The sequence below is a fragment of the Trachypithecus francoisi genome, unplaced genomic scaffold (genome assembly GCF_009764315.1).
Source record: "Trachypithecus francoisi isolate TF-2019V2 unplaced genomic scaffold, Tfra_2.0 Lachesis_group8, whole genome shotgun sequence".
Classification (NCBI taxonomy): Eukaryota; Metazoa; Chordata; class Mammalia; order Primates; family Cercopithecidae; genus Trachypithecus; species Trachypithecus francoisi.
Window position 1 is genome coordinate 10,236,204 of NW_022681473.1, and position 17,304 is coordinate 10,253,507.

Consider the following 17,304-nt stretch of genomic DNA (forward strand, 5'->3'; position numbering starts at 1 on the left):
CCTCCACCTCCCGAGTTCAAGCAATTCTCCTGCCTCAGCCTCCCGAGTAGCTGGGACCCACGCCCAACTAATTTTTTGTATTTTTAGTAGAGACGGGGTTTCACCATGTTGGCCAGGCTGGTCTCAATCTCCTGACCTCGCAATCCGCCCACCTTGGTCTCCCAAAGTTCTGGGATTACAGGCGTGAGCCACCGCGCCCAGCCACGTTTAATTTTTCAAATGGCAAAGATGGCTGGGTCTGGTGGGTTATGCCTGTAATCCCGGCGTTTTGGGAGGCCAAGGTGGGAGAATTGCTTGAGACCAGCCTGGGCAACACAGGGAGACCCACCCCTGCATCTCTACAAAAAATATTTTAAAAAAAAAGAAAAAAAAAATGGCCGGATCTTTTTATCACCATCATCCTTTAGCACTTAAGGAGGCTGCCTCAGTCCATCCCAAACAGCCTCATCGGGTCCTGCAAGGACAGGAGTGGAGTATGACCAAACGGTTTCATTAGTTGGCGCCAGTCCTGGAGCGGATGCAGCTGGTACCTGGGTTCACCAAACTCAGCCCACCCTGACCTTCTCACAGCAAGGTTTCTCACACAAGCAAGATGTAAAATGCCACATCTTACACATTACGCAGCAACATTACACATTACTATTTATTGGGTCATTAGACCTTTGGGGTTGCTTCCAAACTCAAGAAAACAAAAGGTCCCTCCATGTGGACCCCATGGCTATCAAACTGTTCATTCCTTTTCCCTTTTCCCTTTTTGAACCATGAAATCCATAACCGCCAGTCAGACCCGCAACAGCAAGAGAGAAATGGTACCAAATGAAGGGCAAAGATTTTGATAACAAAGATATTTATTTCTATTTGGCTTTTTAAAATCTTCAAAATAGCTCTATCCCTTCCCCCCTTACCTGGACTAGGGGGTCCATTCAGTGGAGCTGGGATTGGGACTAACGACAGGACAGGGAACAGCTGCTCTGGAGAGTGGAAGGGATGCCCTGTGGTGGCTCAGTGCTGGCCTGCAGCCAGGCTGCCAGTGCCAAGTGAATGCCTCCTCCTACTCAAGGCTGTGGGTCTTTTTTTTTTTTTTTTTTTTGAGACGGAGTCTCGCTGTTGCCCAGGCTGGAGTGCAATGGCGCCATCTCGGCTTACTGCAAACTGCGCCTTCTGGGTTCAAGCAATTCTCCTGCCTCAGTCTCCCTCATAGCTGGAATTACAGGCGTGCTCTATCACACCCGGCTAATGTTTGTGTTTTTGGTAGAGACAAGCTTTCACCATGTTGGCCAGGCTGGTCTGGAACTCTCGACCTCAAATGATCCACCCACCTCGGCCTCCCAAAGTGCTGGGATCACAGGCATGACCCACAGTGCCCGGCCAAGGCTGTGGGTCTTGAAAAACAGACTTGCACTCTTCATATACAAAGGGCATGTAAGTGAGAGCACCCTCTCCCAATTATAACCCAGCTTTATCGGGAGCGGAAGGACACAGTCCAAGGCTCCTAAGCCTTACCCTCCTAGTCAGGCAGAAGGGGAAGGAAATGGCCAGAGGAAAGCTTTGGCTCTTAGTCCAGCCCAATGATGGTCAACTTTTACCCAGGTCTTTTTCTGTTTGTTTGTTTGTTTGTTTTGAGATGGGGTTTCGCTCTTGTTGCCCAGGCTGGAGTGCAATAGCGTGATCTCGGCTCCCCGCAACTTCTGCCTCCCGGGTTCAAGCGATTATCCTGCTTCAGCCTCCCAAGTAGCTAGGATTACAGGCCTGCAGCACCATGCCCAGCTAATTTTGTATTTTCAGTAGAGACGAGATTTTTCCATGTTGTTCAGGCTGGTCTTGAACTCCTGACCTCAGGTGATCCGCCCGCCTCGGCCTCCCAAAGTGATGAGATTACAGGTATGAGCCACCACATCCGGCGTTGCCCAGCTCTTTTCAATGACGGTTTATTTGGTGGTCAATAACTGTTCTCTTGGCCAGGCACAGTGGCTCACCCCTGTATCCCAGCATTTTAGGAGGCCAAGGTGGGCAGATCACCTGAGGTCAGGAGTTCACGACCAGCCTGGCCAACATGGTTAAACCTCGTCTCTACCAAAAATATAAAAATTAGCTGGCTGTGGTGGTGCATGCCTGTAATCCCAGCTACTCAGAAGGCTGAGGAACAAGAATAGCTTGAACCTGGGAGGCAGAGGTTGCAGTGAGCTGAGATCAAGCCAGTGTACTCTAGTCTGTGTGACTGAATGAGACTCCATCTAAAAATAATAATAATAAATAAGTAGCCAGGCGCGGTAGCTCAAGCCTGTAATCCCAGCACTTTGGGAGGCCGAGACGGGCGGATCACAAGGTCAGGAGATTGAGACCATCCTGGCTAACACGGTGAAACCCCGTCTCTACTAAAAAATACAAAAAACTAGCTGGGCGAGGTGGTGGATGTCTGTAGTCCCAGCTACTCGGGAGGCTGAGGCAGGAGAATGGCGTAAACCCAGGAGGCGGAGCTTGCAGTGAGCTGAGATCTGGCCACTGCACTCCAGCCTGGGCGACAGAGCGAGACTCCGTCTCAAAAAAAAATAAAATAAAATAGAATAAATAAATAAATAAATAAGTAAATAACTGTTCTCTTATCCCCATTCCATCTGTCCTGTTAATTTTACCGTGTGAAGATTTTGGTTCTCTATCCTGAAGCATCTAAACCCACCTGCAGGCCAAGCACGGTGGCTCACACCTGTAATCCCAGCACTTTGGGAGGCTGAGGTGGGTGGATCACCTGAGGTCAGGAGTTCGAGACCGGCCTGGCCAACGTGGTGAAACCCTGTCTCTACTAAAAATACAAAAAATTAGCCGGGTGTGGTGGCAGGCGCCTGTAATCCCAGGTGCTGGGAAGGCTGAGGCAGGAGAATTGCTTGAACCCGGGGGATGCAGGTTGCAGTGGGCCGAGATCATGCCACTTCACTCCAGCCTGGGTGAAAGAGTGAGACTCCGCCTCAAAAAATAAAATAAAATCCTTGGCCAGACACGGTGGCTCACACCTGTAATCCCAGCACTTTGGGAGGCCGAGGCAGGTGGATAATGAGCTTAGGAGTTTGAGACCAGCCTGGTCAAGATGGTGAAACCCCATCTCTACTAAAAACACAAAAATTAGCCAGGCACGGTGGCAGGCGCCTATAATCCCAGCTACTCAGGAGACGGAGGCAGGAGAATCACTTGAACCCAGGTGGCAGAGGTTGCAGTGAGCCGTGACTGCACCACTGCACTCCAGCTTGGGCAACAGAGTGAAATTGTCTCAAAATTAATTAATTAATTTAATTAAATTAAATAAATAAAACCCACCTGCAGATTTGCCAGGAGCCCCTGGCACAGCCCCAGACATTTTTCTCTGCTCCCCAATTTGCCACCCTGGAAATGGTCCTATGCTGCTGGTCCTGGCTGTCAAGGGCCTGTAATGACACAGGCAGCACAAGCGCTTGGTTGAGGCTGCATGTCGGAGACAGTCACAGAGGTGACAGGCAGCAGCCAGAGTGCCAACATGGCACAGACGCCTCCTCACAGCAACCTGCCAGACTGGTACCTGCCCAGGCCCCACATCCATGTCCATGGGATTCCATCAGGTGGAGGGAGGGGAGGAGACCCCATAGCCGGACTCAGGGACTGTGAAACCTCAGCCTTAGAGGAAGTTTACACAACAGCCCAGAGGCCCCAAAGGGCCACATGGCTCCAGATCCACCCGATCTCTTCTGCCTCTGCCTCTTAGGGAACGGAGCCAGGCTGAATGGACTAAGACAACAGGGGCATGGCATGGGCCCTGGAACAGCCACAGTCCTCACAGGCAGGCATGGCCAGCCAAAAGCCTTGAAGGGTGGGCCACCCATGGGGGTTAGGCGACCATTCTCGGTACAGACTTGGGAGTCGAGCAGCTGCCCAGACAGCAGGAGTAGGGGCATGCTTGGCCCCCACATGAACCTTGCATCATACCCACAAGAGTCCCCAGACAGCAGCCCTGAAATCGTGGTCTAGGGAGGCTTTGATGGCAGCAAAGGCTGATGCGGCAGAGCAGGGTCTATACCTCAGGCATCAGTTGAGCTGTGAGTGACCTGCAGGATTCAGACCTTCTAAGGCTGAAAGCAAGCAGAGAGGCAGAGGCAATGCAGACAGAGCCCCTCCTAAGCAATTCACAGCACCCCAGTCCTCGCTGGGGCACCCACTGTAAGTGTTGTATGTTCACTTCACTTTCTGCCTGCAGAGGGTCCCAGCAGCTGGTCCCAGCCCCTCCCCAGGGCCTCACAGCACCACATGATGCATTACTTTCCTTATTGCTTTGGTAACAAGTCACCACAAACCTAGTGGCTTAAAACAACACAAATTATTCTCTTTCAGTTTTTTGGTTTGTTTGTTTGTTTTGAGACAGAGTCTCGCTCTGTCCCCCAGGCTGGAGTGCAGTGGTGCGATCTCGGCTCACCACAAGCCCCTGCCTCTCGGTGCATGCCATTCTCCTGCCTCAGTCTCCTGAGTAGCTGGGACTACTGGTCTCAAAAAAAAAAAAGGAAACTCAAGATAATGGGCTGGGCGCCGGGTCTCACGCCTGTGATTCCAGCACTTTGGGAGTTCAAGGTAGGAGGATCACCTGAAGTTAGGAGCTGGAGACTGGCCTGGCCAACATGGTGAAACCCTGTCTCTACTAAAAATACAAAAATTAGCCAGGTGTGGTGGCGGGTGCCTATAGTCCCACCTACTCAGGAGGCTGAGGCAGCAGAATCGCTTGAACCTGGGAGGCGGAGGCTGCAGTGAGCCAAGATCATGCCATGGCACTCCAGCCTGGGCAACAGAGCTAGATTCCATCTCAAAAGAAAAAAGAAAAGAAGAAGGCTGGGCGTGGTGGCTCATGCCTATTCCAGCACTTTGGGAGGCCGAAGCGGGTGGATCATCTGAGATCGGGAGTTCAAGACCAGCCTTACCAACATGGAGAAACCCCATCTCTACTAAAACACAAAATTAGCTGGGCGTGGGTCCCAGCTACTCAGGAAGCTGAGGCAGGAGAATCCCATGAACTCGGGAGGCAGAGGTTGCAATGACCCGAGGTCACACCATTTCACCCCAGCCTGGGCAACAACAGCGAAACTCCATCTCGGAAAAAAGAAAAAGAAAATGAAAAACTCAAGATAATACTTTTTCCAGTGCCACGTCCTTGCTGTGTGCAGCCCCGTGGCTATGAGACCAGCACCTCATCTGTGCCCACAGCCAGAGGAAAGCAGCCCTGAGCCAACCAAGGGCCAGGCCACTGAGGGCCCTCTACTCAGGAAGTGCAGGCCTGGGGAGAATGCCCCGGCCTCCCACACCGGCCTCCCACACCGCAGTGGCTGGCTGTGGTTGGTCCCCAGGGCCAAGGAGCTGCCAGCTAGGCCAGGAGATGGGCCTGAGAGGACAGGCAGGGGGCGCTCAGGTCCCACCTCCACAGGGACTAATGTAAGCAGAAAAGCCTCCCAGAACCATGCACAGAACAAGGGGTGGTCCTGTTGTGTGGGAGATGGCCATGAGACCCCTCCATCCAGAAACAAGGGAGTTGTTGAGGTACCAGTATGTGGCAGGTGGATTCTCCTAGGTCAGCACCCCATCCTGGCTCCAGATCCAACACGGACTCACTTCTCCCTGGCTGATGCTCCCACCGGGCACACCTGCAGCATTCTGAACCCCACCACGGGCCACAGGTCCAGGCAGCCTCTCCCTGGCCCTCCAACCAGGCCCTGTCCCTTCAGCCTTAGATACAAAGTCTGGCTTGTGTGGAAGGAAAGGAGCCACCTAGGAGGCAGAGGACAATTTCCTAACGCTCGGGAAACAGCTATAGCGGAAGCTGAACCCACTACAGTATCGGGCACTGGGCCCCACAGGCTTCCCTGGGCATCACGCAGAAAAGCCAAGCAAGACCAGACTACGGCAGGAGAGTCGGGTCCACCCTCAGCTCTGTCAACATAAATCAGGAAACAGCCTGCAGAACAGGAGCTGGGAAGACCTGTGTTCAGACACCCAGGGCCTGAGGCCAACCATAGCCCTCCCCTCTCACCTGACATCTTTGCCCACTGTTCCGGGCACAGGCGTCCTGGCAGCCTCAGCTCCACAGGGGAGACTGAACCTGTGTCTGTTCAGAAATCAGCCGAGTGACCCCAGCAAAGAGGGTGCAAAGGAAAGGTAAAGCCATGTCTTCCTCGAGGCTGGAACCCGGCAGGTGTAAGCGTTTCTTCCAGCTGCTGGCAATCAGGACTCCAGCTCAGCGCAGAGTTTCTGAACATCGCCCCTGCTGAGGTACTTCCTGCCCCTCACACACCAGGAGAATCACTGAGGACTCCTGGGGACACAGGAATGGTGGATTCCCCAAGTCAAACACAGGAGGAGAAAGGGAAGCTGGCAGATAGAACAAGGAAGGCCAATTAGTCCACAACCATGTATGGAAAGTATTGCAAGGAAAGGGGCCCCTGAGTTGACATTTAAAAAGCAAGCAGCAGCCGGCAGCGGTGGCTCACACCTGTAATCCCAGCACTTTGGGAGGCCGAGGCGGGCAGATATTGAGGTCAAGATATCCAGACCATCCTGGCCAACACGGTGAAACTCCGTCTGTACTAAAAATACAAAACTTAGCTGGGTGTAGTGGCACACGCCTGTAGTCCTAGCTACTCGGGAGGCTGAGGCAGGAGAATCACTTGAATCCAGGAGGCAGAGGTTGCAGTGAGCTGAGATCACGCCACTGCACTCCAGCCTGGCAACAGAGCAAGACTTTGCCTTAAAAAAAAAAAAAAAAAAAAAAAAAGCAAGCAGCCAGGCGCAGTGGCTCACGCCTGTAGTCCCAGCACTTTGAAAGGCTGAGGTAGGAGGATCACTTGAGCCCAGGAGTTCGAGATCAGCCTAGCCAACATTAAGACCCCATCTCTACAAGAACTTTTTTTATTTTTTTTTTTTGAGACAGGGTCTTGCTGTGTCGCCCAGGCTGGACTGCAGTGGCGCAATCTCTGCTCACTGCAACTTCCGCCTCCTGGGTTCAAGCGATTCTCCTGCCTCAGCCTCCCCAGTAGCTGAGATTACAGGCGTACACCACTATGCCTGGCTAATTTTTTTTTTTTGTATTTTTAGTGGAGACAGCATTTCACCATCTTGGCTAGCTGGCCTCAAACTCCTGACCTCAGGTGATCCACCCGCGTCAGCCTCCCAAAGTGCTGGGATTACAGACGTGAGCCACCGTGCCCAGCCAAGAAAATGTTTTAAGAAACTAGCCAGGGCCGGGCGCGGTGGCTCAAGCCTGTAATCCCAGCACTTTGGGAGGCCGAGACGGGCGGATCACGAGGTCAGGAGATCGAGACCATCCTGGCTAATACGGTGAAACCCCGTCTCTACTAAAAAATACAAAAAAAAAACTAGCCAGGCGAGGTGGCGGGCGCCTGTAGTCCCAGCTACTTGGGACGCTGAGGCAGGAGAATGGTGTAAACCCCGGGGGCGGAGTTTGCAGTGAGCTGAGATCCGGCCATTGCACTCCAGCCTGGGCGACAGAGTGAGACTCCGCCTCAAAAAAAAAAAAAAAAAAAAGAAACTAGCCAGGCGGCGGGTGCGGTGGCTCAAGCCTGTAATCCCAGCACTTTGGGAGGCCGAGACAGGCGGATCACGAGGTCAGGAGATCGAGACCATCCTGGCTAACACGGTGAAACCCCGTCTCTACTAAAATATACAAAAAAAAAAACTAGCCGGGCGAGGTGGTGGGCGCCTGTAGTCCCAGCTACTCAGGAGGCTGAGGCAGGAGAATGGCGTGAACCCGGGAGGCGGAGCTTGCAGTGAGCTGAGATCCAGCCACTGCACTCCAGCCTGGGCAACAGAGCGAGACTCCGTCTCAAAAAAAAAAAAAAAGAAACTAGCCAGGCATGGCTGGAAGTAGTGGCTCATGCCTGTAATCCCAGTACTTTGGGAGGCCGAGGTGGGTGGATCATGAGGTCAGAAGTTTGAGACCAGCCTGAACAACAGGGTGAAACCCTGTCTCTACTAAAAAAATAAAAAATAAAAAATAAATACCATTAACCGGGCATGGTGGCACATGCCTGGAATCCCAGCTACTCAGGAGGCTGAGGCAGGAGAATCACTTGAACTCAGGAGGCGGAGGTTGCAGTGAGCCAAGATCGCTCCAGTACACTCAAGCCTGGGCAACATAGCAAGACTCAGTCTCAAAAAAAGAAGAGGAAGAAACTAGCCAAGCATGGTGGTAGCACATGCCTATAGTCCCAGCTACTGGGGTATGACCTGTGGTGGGAGGATCACTTGAGCCTGGGAGGTCAAGACTGCAGTCAAAAGTCAAGGTTACAGAGCTGTGATTGCGATTGCACCACTGCAGTCCAGCCTAAAAAAAAAAAAAAAAAAAAAAAGGGCTGGGAGCAGTCTCTCACACCTGTTAATCCCAGCACTTGGGGAGGATGAGGAGGGTGGATCACAAGGTCGAGTTTGAGACCAGCCTGGCCAACATGGTGAAATACCATCTCTACTAAGAATACAAAAATTAGCCAGGTATGGTGGCATGCCCTGTAATCCCAGCTACTCAGGAGGCTGAGGCAGGAGAATTGCTTGAACACCAGAGGCAGAGGTTGCAATGAACCGAGATCGCACCACTGCACTCCAGCCTGGATAACAGAGCAAAAGACTCTGTCTTTTAAAAAAAAAAAAAAAAAAAAAAAAGGCAAGATTGCCGGGCACTGTGGCTATAAGCACTTTGGGAGGCCGAGGCAGGCAGATCACTTGAGGTCAGGAGGAGTTCGAGAGCAGCCTGGCCAACATGGTGAAACCTCGTCTCTACTAAAAATACAAAAAAATTTAGCCGGGCGTGGTGGTGTGCACCTGTAATGCCTCAGGAGGCTGAGGCAGGAGAACTGTTTGAACCTGAGAGGTGGAGGTTGCAGTGAGCCGAGACCACACCACTGCACTCCAACCTGGGCAACAGAGCGGGACTCAGTCTCAAAAAAAAAAAAAAAAAAGCCAGGATTCTGCAAAGTCCCTACCCCCAATTAGGAAGGGCACCAGCACCTAAGAAATGAAGTCCACCAAAAAAGAAGACTAGAGAAGGTTGGCCCGTTAGAGGAAAGGCTTCTAGCTGAAGATCCAGCCCCAATGGGACAGACACACACACACAGACACACACACGCCCCCACTGGGCTTTGCACAAACAAGGGAGCTGGAGGGGATGAGCCAGAAAAACTGCCCAATGACAAAAGGCTTTGTCTTCTCAGGAAGCCAGGCACCATTTAAAGGCACGGACGCACACAAGGAGACCAGCTAAGGCAGGCACACACAACCCACCACAGGGCAGTCAGCCGGGCGCTCTTCTCCACACCCCCACCCAGTGCCAGTGGAGGCATGAGCCCAGGGAGGAGGGAAGGCACAATGAATTTCTGAAGTAAAGTTTAAATAGATTTTATTGTTACAAGGGGGATCCCACCAAGCAGGGTCAATGACCCCCCGGGGGTCACCATGGAGACATCAAGAGGTCATGATTGCAGAAGAGGTGACTGGAATTGAACGACATGATCCAGGGGAGGCCGGCCAGAAATGCAGTAACATGACCAGGATAGGCCGGTGGGGCTGGTCAGGTCACAGTGTGAGGAGCAGAATCGCCCCCTTCACTCCGGCCTCTTGTAGTCCTCCAGGTGTGACAGGATCCAGCCCGCTGGCAGGAGGAAGGTTACAAAGCAGGAGGTAAGCGCAATGGCCTTTTCCTACACAAAGCACAAGAAAGAAGGCACCTCGGAGTCAGTATTCCCCTAGGCTAAGTCCTAGCAGTTCCCAGGCAGCAGAAAGCCCCCCTCAGGGAGCTAGGACTCAGAGGCAAGTGGGAGGCCCCTCATCCTCACATTAAAGGAATCTACGCTCCAGGAAGCAGACAGAGCAGATCCAAGGCTCCACTAACCCTTGAGGTAAAGGGTCAGTTATAAGGAGGGGGAGGAATGAGAGGAAAGAGAGACAGCTGGGGTTAGGGTTCAAGAAGAAATCCACCACCAGATCACAAAGTAAAGGAAAGGAAGCCGGATTTATTGAAACCTGTTTTTTCTTTTTTGGAGACAGAGTCTTACTCTGTCACCCAGGCTAGAGTGCAGTGGCATGATTTCGGTTCACTGCAGACTCCGCGTCCTGGGTTCAAGCAATTCTCCTGCCTCAGCCTCCCGAGTAGCTGGGATTACAGGCGCCTGCCACCGCACCTAATTTTTGTATTTTTTAGTAGAGACAGGGTTTCACCATGTTGGCCAGGCTGGTCTCGATCTCCTGACCTCATGATCCACCCGCCTTTGCCTCCCAAAGTGCTGGGATTACAGGCATGAGCCACTGTGCCCGGCCTGAAACCTGTTTTAAAGCTGGTCTGGGGCGGGCATGGTGGCTCACACCTGTAATCCCAGCAATTTGGAAAGCCAAGGCGGGCGGATCACAAGATCAGGAGTTAGAGACCAGCCTGGCCAACATGGTGAAACCCCTTCTCTACTAAAACTACAAAACATTAGCCGGAAGTGGTGGTGGGCGCCCAATCTCAGCTACTCGGGAGGCTGAGGCAGGAGAATCGCTTGAACCCGGGAGGAGGAGGTTGCAGAGCCAAGATCGCACCACTGCACTCCAACCTGGGTGACAGAGCGAGGCTCCGTCTCAAAACAAACAAACAAAAAAAGCAAAGCTTGTTTGTTAACACCCAGGATCCTTGCATGGGCCAGTAACTCCAAAACTGTACCTATGATTCCTTGCCTTAAAACCCCCTCCCAGGCCGGGCGCGGTGGCTCACGCCTTTAGTAAGCCCAGCACTTTCGGAGGTTGAGGGAGGCGGATCAAGAGATAGAGACCATCCTGGCCAACATGGTGAAACCCCGTCTCTACTAAATATACAAAATTCAGCTGGGCACGGTGGCGCGTGCCTGTAGTCCCAGCTATTCGGGAGGCTGAGGCAGGAGAATCGCTTGAACCCGGGAGGCGGAGGTTGCAGTGAGCCGAGATCGCGCCAATGCACTCCAGTCTGGCAACAGAGCGAGACCCCGTCTCAAAATAAATAAATAAAATAAAATGCCACTAACAACCATTATCGTCGCTGACAGCGTCAGGCATCCCCCAATGAACCAATAAGAAAATGGGCTCGAGGCAGTGCAGCGAGGAGGCGACAGGGGAGGAAAGGGCCTGACAGGGCCTGACCCGAGATCCTGGGGCTGTGGGGAAAGACCTAACGCCGACAGCCCCGACTGTCGCCCGGGCACTGTCCCCATCGTTCGCGCCCTCCAGACATGCCCAAACCGGCAATGCTGCTCCCCGCTACGCTGCGGGGCGCGGGGTGCGGGGCATTCTCAGGACCGCCTGAGGTCAGCAAGGCAGAAGGGGCAAGCCCACGGCGCCTCCCGTGCTCTTCCCGGCCAGTTCCTCACCATGATCCCAAGCTCCTCCTCCGGCGGCATCGAATGGATCTTGGCGCGCGGCACTGGGAGCCGCCGGGCCGAGCCTGTCAAGCCCCGCAGCAGCAGGGACGTCAGGACGGACATGATGACACGGAGTACACTACAAAAAGCAGTCAGCCGCAGCCCAAGGTCAGCAAGCCAAAATGGCTGCGCCGGCCGGAAGTTCCGGCATTGGGGAGGCAGGGAAAGGGCGGCCCGGAAGTCTCTCGGAAATGACGCAAGAACACACCTCCTACCGCCCTTGGCAGTTTTTGGCGCGTTCCTCGAAACAGCCAATTGACACCTTCCTACCGCTATGGGCGGAGCACAAAAGGGCTCTTCTTCTGGTTCTGTTCCTCCTCCAAGGCCTATACTTGTGAGTGACATCTCGGTTCACCCAATCATGTACGCGAGAAGCCTAAACTGTTCTTGACTCCTCCCTCCATTCATACTGTTAAATTTCTCTCTATTCAGGCCGGGTGTGGTGGCACACGCCTGTAATCTCAGCACTTTTGGGGAGGCCGAGGCGGGCGGATCACCAGAGATCAGGATGTTCGAGACCAGCCTGGCCAACAAGGTGAAACCCCGTCTCTACTAAAAAACAAAAGTACGGGCTGGACGCGGTGGCTCACTCCTGTAATCCCAGCACTTTGGGAGGCCAATACAGGCAGATATCTGAGGTCGGAGTTTGAGACCAGTCTTGCCAACATGGTGAAACCCCGTCTCTACTAAAAATACAAAAATTGGCCGGGCGCAGTGGCTCACGCATGTAATCCCAACACTTTGGGAGGCCGAGGTGGGTGGATCACCTCAAGTCAACAATTCGAGACCAGCCTGGCCAATATGGTGAAACCCCGTCTCTATTAAAAACACAAAAATTAGCTGGCATGGTGGCGGGCGCCTGTAATTCCAGCTCGGGAGGCTGAGTCAGGAGAATTGCTGAACCCAGGAGGCGGAGGTTGCAGTGAACCAAGACTGAGCCATTGCACTCCAGCCTGGGCCACAAGAGTGAAATTCCGTCTCAAAAACAAAAAACAACAATAAAAAAAGTTTGAGAGCAGCCTGGCCAACATGGTGAAACCCCGTCTCTACTAAGAATACAAAGAGAGCAAGACTCTGTCTCAAAAAAAAAAAAAAGTCTCTATTCAGAGTCCCCTCCTCTCCACCAGGCCTCCATCATTCCTGACACTGACCTAGTAACCAAACTCCTCTCAATTACTCTCAATTACTATTACACTCTTCAATTCCAGTTACCATGCTGGAGCAGCCAACTTCCCTTTCTTCCAACCCTCTCTCTATCTCTCCCTCCCCCATCCTTTCCTTCTTGGTTTTTTAAACCTTAATCTGACCAAGTCATATACTTTCAGTGGCTCCCCATTGCTTCCTAGGCAAAATCCCAATTCCTGAATGTCACTGTCCAACTTCAACTCTCAAAACTCTTCAATATTCCACACCTTTGACCCTGCTCTCTGATTTCCACCACCAAGCCTTTTGTTGCATTCAAAATGCACTCTGCATTTTGTTGTTGTTGTTGAGACAAGGTCTAGCTCTAAGCCCAGGCTGGAATGGAGTGGAGTGTGATCTCAGCTTAGTGCAGCCTTGCAACCTCCACCTCCCAGGCTCAAGCCATCCTCCCATCTCACCCTCCAGAGTAGCTGGGATTACAGGCGTCCACCACCGTGCCTGGCTTTTTTTGTTTGTATTTTGTTTTTTGTTTTTTGTTTTTTTTGAGACAGAGCCTTGCTCTGTCGCCCAGGCTGGAAGGCAGTGGTGCAATCTTGGCTCACTGCAATCTCCACCTCCCAGATTCAAACAATTCTCCTGCCTCAGCCTCCTGAGTAGCTGGGATTACAGGCATCTGCCACCATGCCCAGCTATTTTTTGTATTTTCAGTAGAGACAGTGTTTCACCATGTTGGCCAGGCTGGTCTTGAACTCCTGACTTCAGGCGATCCACCCACGTTGGTCTCCCAAGGTGCTGGGATTACAGGTGTGAGCCACCGTGCCCAGCCTTGTTTTTTTTTTTTTTTTTTTTTTTTTTGAGACAGGGTCTCACTCTGTCACCCGGCCTGGAGTGCAGTGGTGCGATCTCAGCTCACTGCAACCTCCACCTCCCGGGTTCAAGCGATTCTCCTGCCTCAGCCTCCCTAGTAGCAAGGACTACAGGTGCCTGCCACTGTGTGCAGCTAATTTTTGTATTTTTAGTAGAGACGGGGTTTCACCATGTTGGCCAAGGTGGTCTAGAACTCCTGACCTCAGGTGATCCGACTGCCTCTGCCTCCCAAAGTGCTGGGATTACAGGCGTGAGCCACAGGGCCCAGCCTAATTTTTGTAGAAATGGAGGGGGGTCTTGCTATGTTAGCCAAGCTGGTCTTAAACTCGTAAGCTCAAGCGATCCGCCCAGATCAGCCTCCCAAAGTGCTGGGATTACAGGCATGTGCCACCACGCCTGGCCTTGCCTCTGAACTTTGGGGTTTTGTTTTGTTTTGTTTTGAGACATGCTGTCACCCAGGCTGGAGTGCAATGGTGCAATCTCAGCTCACTGCAACCTCCACCTCACTGGTTCAAGCGATTCTCCTGCCTCAGCCTCCCAAGCAGCTGGAATTACACACCCGGCTAATTTTTGCATTTTTAATAGAGACAGGGTTTCACCACGTTGGCCAGCCTGGTCTTGAACTCCTGGCCTCATGTCATCTGCCCGCCTCAGCCTCCCAAAGTGCTGGGATTACAGGCGTGAGCCACTGTGCCCGGCCTTGCTTCTGCATTTTATGTTCATTTTTTCAGCTCCTATCCAGGCTGCCTTTTTCACCAAGCTAACTCCTGCTTCCTGGCTTCCAGTTAATGATACCACTTACTTTATTCAGTGAATACTTGTTAGCCTTTACTGTGTGTTAGGAACTATTGTAGACAGCAGTATAAACGAGGTGGATAAAGTTTCTTGTCACAAAGCTGACATTCTGAAGGTAAAAAACAGACAATAAATGGGCACTTAATTAGAAACGATTGTGTAAGTGTCGCGGTGAAAATAAAACGATGATGTGCTAGGAAGATATGTGGGGCGGGACTACTCAGGATGCCTTCACTGGCCACCCCAAGCCTGTTTCTCCTCTCTGTCCAGCAACACCTGTGACAGCCCTGCCCCACATGATGGGTCTCCATCAAGACTAGGGGCCACCTGAGGGCAGAGCCTGTGTTGGTTCACCACTGTTTCCAACCAGACACTCTGAATGTTTCTAAACTGCAGGAGGCTGACAGTATTGAACTTAGGTAGAAGGCAGACGAGGAAAGGGGGTGTGGGACCAGCCACTGGGCCAGGTCTTAATGGTACAACCTCATTCCAGGTTTACAATAATGTCACGAAAGAGATACTACTATTATTTCAATTATTTTATTTTGAGACAGTGTCTTGCTCTGTTGCCTAGGCTGGAGTGCAGTGTCATGACCACAGCTCACTGCATCCTCGACCTCCCAGGCTCAAGTGATCCTCTTGCCTCAGTTTCCCGAGTAGTTGGGACTACAGGCACACACCACCATACCTGGCTAACTTTTTAGTTTTTGTAGAGACAGAGTCCCACTATGTTGCCCAGGCTGGTCTTGAACTCCCGGGCTCAAGCAATCCTCCCACCACGGCCTCCCAAAATGCTGGGATTACAGGCGAGAGCCACTGCACCTGGCCTATTTCAAATTTTTTACAAATGAGGAGGCCGGGCGCGGTGGCTCAAGCCTGTAATCCCAGCACTTTGGGAGGCCGAGACGGGCGGATCACAAGGTCAGGAGATCGAGACCATCCTGGCTAATATGATGAATCCCCGTCTCTACTAAAAAATACAAAAAACTAGCCGGGTGAGGTGGCGGGTGCCTGTAGTCCCAGCTACTCGGGAGGCTGAGGCAGGAGAATGGCGTAAACCCGGGAGGCGGAGCTTGCAGTGAGCTGAGATCCGGCCACTGCACTCCAGCCTGGGCGACGGAGCCAGACTCCGTCTCAAAAAAAAAAAAGATCATGAAGCTACAAGGCTGCCTTGCCAGGATTACAGGGCGGGTCTGTTGCCTCCAAAACCCATGCTTTTAGCCACCACACATGCTGCTGCAGAGGTGGACTTTCCAGAAGTTCCAGTTTTGACACTGAGGTTAATAACCAAAGTCTGTGGCAGGGGGTGGCGATGGGGTGGCAAGAGATTGAGAAACCGGAGCTTCGGAAGAGAAACCTCAGCTCATGGGTGGTGGGGGCGGGTGTCACCGCAAGGTGGCAATGAACTCGGAGTGCCCTAGAAGGGGAGCTGTGTCTGAGCTTCCTCTGGAGGGATGTGTTCCCAGGCCCCAAGCTCATCCCTCTTCATTGCCCCCTCATCTTCCCCACCCCATTCTAGTTTGTTGTTTTTGGCTTACGACAACACAAATTTATATTCTTACAGTTCTAAAGCTCAGAAATATAAAAATCAAGATGTCAGAAGGCCAGTATTTCTTGTTGGGGCTCCAGGGCAGAATCCATTACCTTTTTTAATTTCTAGAAGCCACTTGTATCTCTTGGTTTGTAATCCCTTCAAAAAATATGGAACGCTTCACGAATTTGCGTGTCATCCTTGCACAGGGGCCATGCTAATCTTCTCTGTATCGTTCCAATTTTAGTGTATGTGCTGCTGAAGTGAGCACTGTTTTTTTTTGTTTTTATTTGTTTGTTTGTTTGTTTTCAGAGTCTCGCTCTGTAGCCCAGGTGGCGTGCCGTGGTACGATCTCAGCTCACTGCAAACTCTGCCTCCCAGGTTCAAGTGATTCTCCTGCCTCAGCCTCACCAATAATAGCTGGGATTACAGGCACACGCCACCACGCCTAGCTAATGTTTGTATCTTTAGTAGAGACACGGTTTCACTATGTTGGCCAGGCTGGTCTCAAAACTCCTGACCTTGGCCAGGCGCGGTGGCTCACGCCTGTAATCCCAGCACTTTGGGAGGCCGAGGCGGGCGGATCACAAGGTCAGGAGATTGAGATCATCCTGGCTAACACGGTGAAACCCCGTCTCTACTAAAAATACAAAAAAAAATTAGCCGGGCATGGTGCTGTGCGCCTGTAGTTCCAGCTACTTGGGAGGCTGAGGCAGGAGAATGGCGTGAACCCGGGAGGCAGAGCTTGCAGTGAGCCAAGATTGAGCCACTGCACTCCAGCCTGGGCAGCAGAGCAAGACCCTGTCTCAAGAAAAAAAAAAAACCTCCTGACCTCAAGTGATCCACCTGCCTCGGCCTCCCAAAGAGCTGTGATTACGGGCGTGAGCCACCATGCCCGGCCCCATTCTTAGCAATCTCAGCCCAACCCCACCCACAACCACTAGGGCCCTGTTCTTGCCCTGCGCTGAGTCCTAGCAAACAGCCCGGGATAGATGCTTCTAAACTTCCTCCCCAATCCCCAGGGGCACAGGGTTAAGAGACCCAGGCCCCAGCTGGCTGCCGCTAGAAGGAAGAGGCAAGGACCTCCCTGCTGCCCTCCTGGGCTTGTCTGGCACTGGGAAACAAAGGAATAACTCCCCAATTAGAGCACAGTCAGGTGTAGGCAAGAGAAAAATGGCTTCCCTCCACCCCTCTAGGTTCTTTGGCTGGACTATGAACTAAATTGACTTAAGATAGATCAACAGGTGAAAAACCATTTCTTTCTTTTTTTTTTTTTTTTTTTGAGACCGAGTCTCGCTGTCGCCCAGGCTGGAGTGCAGTGGCCGGATCTCAGCTCACTGCAAGCTCCGCCTCCCGGGTTTACGCCATTCTCCTGCCTCAGCCTCCCGAGTAGCTGGGACTACAGGTGCCCGCCTCGTCGCCCGGCTAGTTTTTTGTATTTTTTAGTAGAGACGGGGTTTCACCATATTAGCCAGGATGGTCTCGATCTCCTGACCTCGTGATCCGCCCGTCTCGGCCTCCCAAAGTGCT

General features: G+C 52.3%; 1 protein-coding gene and 1 non-coding gene across 2 annotated transcripts; both read right to left on the reverse strand.

Moving 5' to 3' along the window:
- Positions 1–9,392: 9,392 nt before the first annotated feature.
- LOC117081060 (cytochrome c oxidase subunit 8A, mitochondrial) lies at positions 9,393–11,614 on the reverse strand. Its single transcript, XM_033206657.1, has 2 exons — positions 11,388–11,614; positions 9,393–9,710 (listed from the first exon to the last, which is right to left on the reverse strand). The coding sequence occupies exons 1-2, from the start codon at positions 11,499–11,501 to the stop codon at positions 9,615–9,617; spliced, it is 210 nt and encodes a 69-aa protein (XP_033062548.1). The 5' UTR covers positions 11,502–11,614; the 3' UTR covers positions 9,393–9,614.
- Positions 11,615–15,938: 4,324 nt separating this feature from the next.
- LOC117081937 lies at positions 15,939–16,045 on the reverse strand. Its single transcript, XR_004436388.1, has one exon. It is a non-coding gene; the product is annotated as a U6 spliceosomal RNA (small nuclear RNA).
- Between the last annotated feature and the right edge of the window lie 1,259 nt (positions 16,046–17,304).

Bases quoted from the DNA above. Each gene is read 5' to 3' on its own strand.
- LOC117081060 (XM_033206657.1), bottom strand. From the start codon at position 11,501: ATGTCCGTCCTGACGTCCCTGCTGCTGCGGGGCTTGACAGGCTCGGCC. The intron at 9,711-11,387 runs GTGAGGAACTGG...TGCTTTGTGTAG, and splicing joins AGGAGGAGCTTGGGATCATG to GAAAAGGCCATTGCGCTTAC.